At 38.9% G+C, this 9,517-nt stretch overlaps 1 protein-coding gene across 5 annotated transcripts; it reads right to left on the bottom strand.

The window, feature by feature from the left end:
• Window positions 1-72: 72 nt before the first annotated feature.
• Window positions 73-8,525, bottom strand: LOC136249385 (protein phosphatase 1H-like). 5 transcript variants are annotated; one of them, XM_066041368.1, is made up of 2 exons: window positions 8,387-8,525; window positions 73-1,705 (listed from the first exon to the last, which is right to left on the bottom strand). In XM_066041368.1, exon 2 carries the CDS (start codon window positions 1,699-1,701, stop codon window positions 280-282), a length of 1,422 nt encoding a protein of 473 aa, XP_065897440.1. In that variant the 5' UTR covers window positions 1,702-1,705; window positions 8,387-8,525; the 3' UTR covers window positions 73-279. The 5 variants fall into 5 exon arrangements, with proteins under 5 accessions (XP_065897440.1, XP_065897435.1, XP_065897436.1 ...); XM_066041363.1 differs by lacking the exon at window positions 8,387-8,525 and adding an exon at window positions 2,557-2,644; XM_066041364.1 differs by lacking the exon at window positions 8,387-8,525 and adding an exon at window positions 2,541-2,633.
• Between the last annotated feature and the right edge of the window lie 992 nt (window positions 8,526-9,517).

The following is a 9,517-nucleotide window of genomic DNA, read 5'->3' on the forward strand; positions in this document are numbered from 1 at the left end:
AACCAGTCGTACTGTTCCTGGTCCAGGCTCAGTTGGCTCAGTTCTTAGTATTCGGATTTTAAGCAACGAATATAAAATCATTATATCCAGAATTACAAATGCTCAAAAATCTTTCCCCAACTGGTGCTATTTTCAAAGCACTGTACACACAATCCTGTAATTACTATATGGTACTTGCATTATTTTAAAATTGCAAATTAACTATTAAATTATTAAAAAAATACAGTACTTTAAATTACTGTATGCTGAAAAACCCCATTATTAAATATTCTATACTAATCAATGATACAATACATTACTTGTCACACCTGCTACACCTTGTGCAGTAGTGTCTAAAGCATCCGTGATCATCTCACCCAGACATCCCGAGCTGGGTGGTTTGGAATAGTGCATGAGAGGTATTACAAAACAAGTAATGTCATCGCCACTTGCAATCTGGTCCTTCTGTGTTCGCCATCCCTTCTGTGTCAGTGAGCCGCGTGCACTCAGAACAAGTTCACGAGCCAAATTTATGTAAAAAGAGGGGTCGGTTCGATCAAACTTCTTTAATGCTTCTTTGACACATTCCTGAGCTTCTTCGTTTGTGAGTCTCTCCCATAAGCCATCGGAAGCTAGGATTAATATGTCATCAGGAACAAACTCTTTGTGGGCAGATAAATCAAAGACTTTAATTTGAGGCACAGGTGTTAGAAACGGCTTAACAAACAAGCTACCCGGGGCCTCCAAATCATGGTCACCCAGTCCCCTGGTTGTACCAATAGTAGCTAGGAGCCTGGCTCTCTTACCATGCCCACTAATCATTGGTACCTTGTTGACATCATCTTCACTAACTACACAGTAGGCCCAGCCAGTCATGCCGCGATCTCGGTACAAAACTCTTTGTCCTATGTCTTTCTTCCTTAGTCGACGTTGGAATTCTATGCGGCCAAAATATTTTCCCAATAATTGTGGCTGTAGGTATGCTAGTGTTTGCAACCTCTGACGATCTGTCTCTGGGGTGAAATCCATCGATACCTCCTCAATTCGATCACAGTTGTCAAGTAAAAGGATGGCACGACAATCCCCTGCATTTGCAACATAAATCTTGCTCTGAAGAAACAATGCAACTATGGCAGTACAACCACCCTTGATTTGGTATGTCTGTCGCTCTCTTCTAATCTGATCATCCATCTCAATGAACGCTTGTTCCAGAGCACCAGAAACTAGTAAATCAGTAGGAATTGGCTCAGTGATGCAGCCCAAGCCAGGATCATCTTCGGCAATCACCTCAGCTTTTTCTTGAGCTAAAAACTGCTTGATGGCTTCAAACTTTTCTCTGACATGAACATGTAGTTGATTAGCAGCAAACAGTGCTGCCCCAGTACCAGCATGTCCGTCGAATATGCTGAACATCACGTATGGGATAGTGATACTTTTCTTCTCAGGATTCTCATACAAGAGCTTGCTAACAAGAATTGATGCTTGATCTTCATTTTGATACAATGTTTTGCCAGAATTGATCACTTCCGCATAACCAGCTTGCCATGGCATCCGACTTGGGTTGTTGGGAATGAGTACATTTCTGAGTCCATGATCCTTAGCTTCTTTCTCAACATCTGCATTCAGCTCTAAGAACTGTGGACGTCCATAGTCATATCGCACAGGAAGCTTATCTTGTTGAGTTCTTTCTGATGCATGTGGAATGGAATTCTTTCCTTCCATAGCCCTGAAATAAAAAAACATTCTAAAAGCAAACAACAAAAACTGAACAAGCCGCTCAACAGTGTGCAACATAGTTTAGTTCATCAGGCCCAACCATTTTTCCACATAGCACCAGCACACAAGCTAAGTCAAGACCACAAATGTGCATCAGAGTTTTCAAAACTGTGGGGGTAGGCCACCTCAATGATTGAATTACACAATTACATAACTAATTTATATGTTCATTTCTGGCATGAGACTTGGTCCATCTGATCCCCATTGGTCTTACATTACAAGTGATAAGCACCACTGTGTGCCTATATTTTAAGTACACAGAAAGAAGCCGCAGCCTTTGGTTTGCATGGCCAAAGGCTGGTTGTTCCAATACTCTATAGTCAGACTACAACATTAGTACTCAATCACACATCATACTACAAGGTAATAACACACACACACATACATTCAGAGAGGTCATGCAAACACTACAGTAAACATGCAGCGACAAAAAGCTGATTCATTCAAAACTCTATGAACACATTGAAAGTGAATCTACAAACAAAGTCAGTAATATATCTGATTCCAATGACATTCCAATTCTTTGAAACAGATGACCATTCATCAATTGCGAACATTCACAAGAAGTTACACAATGGGCACTAACGGGAAACCAGGAAATATCAATTTTAAAGGGCTGTATTAGCAGAACTGGTGATATAGTCTCGTGCCCACCACATTTAAACGCAGCGATTTATTCACTACACTAACAAGCGATTTCTGATGCGTCTTAGCCTAAACACACAACACACCCTCTTACGTACAGCCAATGACACGATTATTTTTCACCCTTTTTAAGCACGTACACAATTTTACCCGTACTGGTCACAACAGAACGATTCTGCTTGATTTCTAGCGACTTCCAAAAAGTAACGTTACGCGAAACTATTAAAATACAAAATCACGTGAGTTTAATTTGTCACGTGATTATTTGAGAGCTGCTTTTTAGCGCAGAAATTGAACCTAATCGGGTGCAGCATCATCCGTACTATGTCAGCATATGCTTCCCGAGATGCTTGCTTCAGTATTACCATAGATACCTGTAATACTTTTATATCAAGCCTCACACGGTGATGCCACATGCTCCTGAGCATGTGAAGTCCTCGGGCAACATGCGACCACTACAATTGCTGTATATAATAGTGGGAATGGCAAGTGAAAAAAATGTGTTTGCGAGAAACTAAGTAATCGATATAAAATCCAGCTGATTGGCAGCTGGAGTATCAGTTTCTTCTTCTAGAAGAATCTTCGCAAAGGTGTCAACAACAGACACATACGGTTTGGCTCCATTACAAGTTCGGGAAAGGGCTCTAATGGACACTGTACTTATATGGCTTCTCCATAGGAAATGTATTGTGAAAATTTTGATTGGCCGTAAATATTATGTCAAACATTTGAACAACAAGATTTTGAAATATTTTTAGCGGATCAAGCAGTACTACAAATGAGCCAAATTTCAAGATTGTGTGTAATTGCATCCATGAGTTATTAGATGTTTTTGAGGATTCAGCTCAACACGAACATACTAATGTATTGTATGTAGTCAAGTTTTTTTTTAAACTGTATTTCCTTGCCACACCCACTTGTGGGATAATTAGCTACACCCATCTGTGCATGGCTGTGTGTGCATGAAGACTCACTCACCTTACTTATGTAAAAGTATTACATTTTATAATGTTGGTTTTCTCTCTTTCAACTAACTCTAATAAAACAGTCAGGTGAATGTTAGATTGTATTTTTTACCAAAAGGTGAGGTATTAAAGTACAGAAGACATCAAAGCCTATAGGGATACCACCTACAAACACAGGTATACAGAAAACAAGTTGATGTTGTGCTACTTCCAGCACTTTAACACCTAGTGCTAGGGTTGGTGGCAAGGGCAGTCCGTCTAGCCCGGGAAGAAAAACCAGGCGCCATGCAGCTAGCTAACTCATCTGGAATTAACTATAGACAGTATATGCTACTATGAATTAACCAACTATGTATTACTACTTTACAATAGGGTAGTTTTGGGTTGTGCAATAATATTATTAGCTAATTCTCGTATTTCGTAATTCATGAAATATTCGTAATTCGTTCAATTACGTTGCTATGCATTGCTAAGGAAGCGTTTGTTAAACAAACCGCTTTTACCAACACATTACGCACAGAACTATCTTCTAAACTGTTTTATAGTGTGACTAATGTGTTTTTTCCCACAAATTATCTCGACAAAGCCTCAAAGCTGCTCTTCATTTTCGTTCGCGTACGCCCCCTTTCAACTTAGTCTCGCGTAGCCAGACCCTATTTCTCCGCACGGCGCTTATCGATTGGAAATTATAAGCGCCTGCTCCGGCGCTTATAATTTCCAATCGATAAGCGCCGTGCGGAGAAATAGGGTCTGGCTACGCGAGACTACTTTCAACTCGAGGCGATAGGCTATTCCTGGTAGTGTACGAGGCCTGCACCGTTGTTTTTCAGTTGCTAAATGCCTGAAAACCTCTAAGTTTAAGGCTACCAACTACAGACCAATCAGTCTGACATCTACTGTGGTTAAAATTTTAGAATCTATTATTCGTACGGAGTTATTTGACTTTCTTTTAGAAAATAACATTCTTAACCATCAGCAACATGGTTTTGTGTGCAACAAGTCATGTTTAACTAATTTGTTGAAAACCTTTGAAGACTGGACAAGTGCGGTGGACCAGGGTTATGGGGTTGATGTGGTATACCTGGATTACAGTAAGGCATTTGACTCTGTATCACATCGTAGATTGATTTCTAAACTTGAAGCATACGGTGTGCGTGGAAACTTGTCCCTGTGGTTATCCAATTTTCTCACAAATCGTTTTCAGAGAGTAGTGGTTAATGGGTCTCAGTCAGATTGGGTTAATGTTCAGAGTGGAGTACCTCAAGGTTCAGTCTTGGGTCCCTTGTTATTTATACTGTATGTCAACGATGTGCCTGACCTCATTGAAAGTAATTTGAAGATGTTTGCAGATGACACCAAGATATACTCGGTCATTAAATCTTTTCATGACAGCCTTAAACTACAACATGATATCAACAAGTTAATGCAATGGTCAAGTGTTTGGTTGCTTAGATTTAACGCAGCCAAATGCAAAGTAATGCAGATTGGTAACTCTCTTCCTGCATCATACACCATGTACGATGGCACTACAAATGTATCTACTGACCTAGAACTAGTGAACGAGGAGAAGGACCTTGGAGTGTGGTGCACAAGTGATCTCAAGCCATCTCTACACTGCCAAAAAGCTGCAGTCAAGGCTACACAGGTTCTTGGGTTTATTAGGCGATCTTTTAGAATTGACTCTACTGATATGTTTATATTTCTGTATAAGATGTATGTTCGACCGCATTTGGAATATTGTGTGCAATCTTGGAGTCCGTACTTGGCCAGAGACATCGACACCCTTGAAAAGGTTCAGAGACGTGCAACTAAACACCTTCGCGGATTAGCCCACTTGACTTATGAAAGCCGTCTTGAAATTCTGGATCTCTATTCTCTGTATTGCAGACGTCAAAGGGGTGATATGATTGAAACATATAAGATACTTAAACGACATTATGACTTGGACCCATCTACATTTTTTACTTTAAATACTGCTACCACCAGGGGCCACTCTCTTAAGCTTTTTAAAGAAAGATCAAGATTACTTGTTAGGCAGAACTTTTTTACAAATAGAATAGTCAATCTATGGAACTCCTTACCTGACTTTATCATTTCAGCACCAACAGTTGCAACCTTCAAGCTGCGCTTGGATAATTTTTGGAAGCAATCTAGATAGCCTTGGCATCTACAAGCCCATTAAATAATAATAATAATAATAAAAGTCTGAGGAAAGTCACCACACCCGTATTTCAGTCCGCTGAAAAGAAACCACCTCAGAGCAAAGTTCACCTGTGCAGAAGTTTAATACAGACTTCATTTCACTTTACTTCTTTACGTAAAAGCTGCTTTTATCATTATTAAACGATTTAGCTCACGTGGGTGCGTACGGACAAACATAGGTAGATAGGTACACACACACACACACACACACACACACACACACACACACACACACACACACACACACACACACACACACACACACACACACACACACACTTTTACGAAAACAATAAATTTTCAGTAAACCTGGCGCGTGCCCACAGCCGGCTGAGGCGCGCGCCCGGTTAAAAATGTTACGAGAACAAAAATACACGACACACAAAGTTACATAAGACTATAACATCTACTTAGTTAGACTACACAACAACTGCCTAAAAAAGGCACGACGAGAAGTAGATAAAATATTACAACTCCAAAAAAAACTATTTAATTTAAGATTCAGATTTAAGATTAGGTACTGGGCAGTCAGCTCAGCTGGTTTGCCCAGGGGGTGAAAACCCCAAATGGTACAATCAAATACATACATACATACATGCAATTTGATAATTAATTTTACAGTAGTGAAGGTTAAGTACGTAAATAAATTCATCCAAATTTCTTGATTCTATTATATTAATTGGCAACTCATTCCAGTCTTTAACAGTTCTAGGATAATAACTATATTTATAGGTGTTGAGGGTTGCTTGTGGCATTTAATCCACCCGCCCACATAGGCTAAGTTTCTGATCTGAAGCATAAAATTAACAATGAGTGCCAACCTAACTGTCCATTCCTCCTAAAGAAATTTCTTTCCCAACTTGCCATGTCATTTAGCTAAAAGGCTTTTAACAGTGGCTGTAAAAAGTAATCAATCATTCCAGTCCATGAAAGGTAAAATGACTTGATTTCTACCTACTAATACTGAGTTAGTGCATGGTAGAATGCTGTATGTATATGGCAGCTACTACTGTAAGACCATAAATATACTATATAGACCATGCTCACCGAGACGCTTGCCTAGTTTAGCCTAAAGCCGTGTTGCATTCCTCCTGATCACTAGGTGAGCCTACATGAAGAGGCAGTGAGTCAGTGAGCACAGTAGTACCAGGGCCGCCCACGGGGGGGGGCAACTGGGGCATTTTGCCCCGGGCCCCAGGAGGCCCCATGAAGGGCCCCCTGAATACCTGTTTAAAAGATTGATATACTCTAATAGAACAGTCAGATCTAAATACTCTAATAGAGCAGTCACAGTATTCTTCAGAGGAGCAGTGTAGCAGGCTTATAGATAAGGAGATATGGTTGGTGATGGGTAGTTATTGTTATTGTCAGCAGGTTGTGACCTTTTTTTTTTTTGGTCTTCAACTTACAGCTTGGGTGAAGGGCCCCACTTTAACTCTTTGCCCTGGGCCTCTTAATTTCTCTGGGCGGCCCTGACAGGGCCGCCCACAGGGTGGGGGCAACTGGGGCATTTTGCCCCGGGCCCCAGCCTGAAAGGGGCCTCAGAAGGCCCCATGAAGGGCCCCCTGAATACCTGTTTAAAAGATCGATATACTCTAATAGAGCAGTCAGATCTAAATACTCTAATAGAGCAGTCACAGTATTCTTCAGAGGAGCAGTGTAGCAAGCTTATAGATAAGGAGATATGGTTGGTGATGGGTAGTTATTGTCATTGTCAGCAGGTTGTGACCTTTTTTTTTTTTTTTTTTTTTGGTCTTCAACTTACAGCTTGGGTGAAGGGCCCCACTTTAACTCTTTGCCCTGGGCCTCTTAATTTCTCTGGGCGGCCCTGTCAGTATTAATGTACATATTCTCATCACTCTCATAATAATAGTGGCTGGGATTGTTTTGGTAGTGTTACTGTACTGCAGTACGTGTCAGTAAAGCATAATAAGCATTTATAATTGTAAATTGAATAGTTATATCATAATTCAATAAATTTCCTTTGTATTGGTAGTTTCAATATTACTGTCGCTGTAATGGTATTGCGACTGGATTTTCTACTATATACAGTACAAGCAAATTTCTATAGCAACCTATCCACCTATATGAAGGAACTGAAAGTGCAAAACATTTGTGGGGATAATGTACCATATGAAAGGAACATGACTATATAATATATCATTAAACAGCACATCCATGCATAGATGTTAGAGCATGCAGCATGAAGTGGTTTGCTTTTCTGGCAGTATATATTTTCTCTTGTACACATGGAAGCAGCATATTCTATGTATTGCCTGATAATTCAACTAGCTCTAGCTGTCCATTTCAGCCTTGTGCTAAGTTAAGTGAATACCTGAACGATGATTTCGATTTAATGTTTGCTTTATCAGATCTTGAATTTCATTTTCTACCTGATGAATATCAAGTCACTGAAATATTCATTGAATATGTGTACAACTTCTCATTTCATGGAATTGTTTACCTCCAGTTGTACTGAAGTTCCATTCCAATGTGTCAGAGCCTATCATTATTGTTGGAAGTAAAAATGTAACTATAGCAAATATTATATTTAAGAAACATGATCACAGAGCAAATGAAGCCAATGTAAGATTGATACTGTGCGTATCTTGTAAAATACAAAATGTAACATTTCACGAAGTTGGATTGCAACTAATTAATTTTGTGGGGAAATCTTGCCTTGAAAATGTTATATACCATGAATGGTAATAATAAACTATCACATTCAAATGATGGTGATTTGCATGGAGTTATAATATCATACATGGAATTTGACATTTCATATTTCAAAATAACATAGTTACAATAAATGGTCTTACTGTTAAAGGTGCCAGTGGTTATAGTAGAGAGATTCCTAGCAGCACCAATGGTGGATTTGATGGTGTTGCTCTTGATGTATCAATGGAACAAATCCACTTTGCAGTTTCTGTAGTTGTGAACAGTTTTCACTGGTGTAAAGTCCTATGTAAAACCAATAGTAAGTGCAGCGCTTCTCTCAAATACTCACTTAAACAAGGTGTATTTTACACACTGCACCTTTGAAAGAAACATGTATGTATATGATATTCAACTTTCGAGAGCTTCTGTTCACACTGCAATGTAACACTAATGCATCAATTAATTGTGAACTGCCATTTCTATTCCAACCAGATTTTATCCCATCAAATAACTACTTAGGCCGTACCTCATTATTATCAGTTGAAACAAAGGATGGTAATGTATCAATGATCAGTGATCCATTCAGCGTTATGACCATACAGAACACAACATTTGATAAAAATTATGGTAAGGTACTCAGTGTGAGTAACAGTGGTGATCGTAAACCTGTGCTTATAATGAATGGAACAGTTGCTATTATAAATACAATTTGCAAATAAAGTATGACAATATATTCTATGCGCTAAACTTTGATGTTACTCTCAATGGAACTATTGTCATCAGGAATAACAGTGTCTACTTAGGAAGTGTTTTAGTGTTTGAATATGCTAGAGTGTATTTCCATAGAGTGGTGAATTTCTCAGAAAACAACTGCACACAAATTATTAGTTTAAAATCCCAACCAACTTACATCACAGTGGAAGAATTTACAAATATTACATTTACACAAAACACTTTTGCACAACCAATTTCAGTTGAACCTGATAATGATTATTACAAACTATATCCATTGTGTTTCTTCCAATATGTAACCTTAAGAAACACATCTAATATGCCTACAAATCATTATACTATTGTATTCAATAATAACAGTGGTTCACAAACGATTACTCACATACAATTATCGATCAGTTATTACACTTCTCACAGTAGATGGCTTCCAAATACCGCTTTCTATGGCTACCACCCCAAAATTATAAATCAGCAAATTATTCATACGTATAATGAAGCAACACAGTTAAACCATCACACAGAGATATGTTATTGTTCTCAAATAAGTGTATACAATTGTA

Source organism: Dysidea avara, chromosome 3 (assembly GCF_963678975.1).
Source record: "Dysidea avara chromosome 3, odDysAvar1.4, whole genome shotgun sequence".
NCBI classification, from domain to species: Eukaryota; Metazoa; Porifera; class Demospongiae; order Dictyoceratida; family Dysideidae; genus Dysidea; species Dysidea avara.

Bases quoted from the DNA above. Each gene is read 5' to 3' on its own strand.
- LOC136249385 (XM_066041368.1), bottom strand. From the start codon at position 1,701: ATGGAAGGAAAGAATTCCATTCCACATGCATCAGAAAGAACTCAACAA.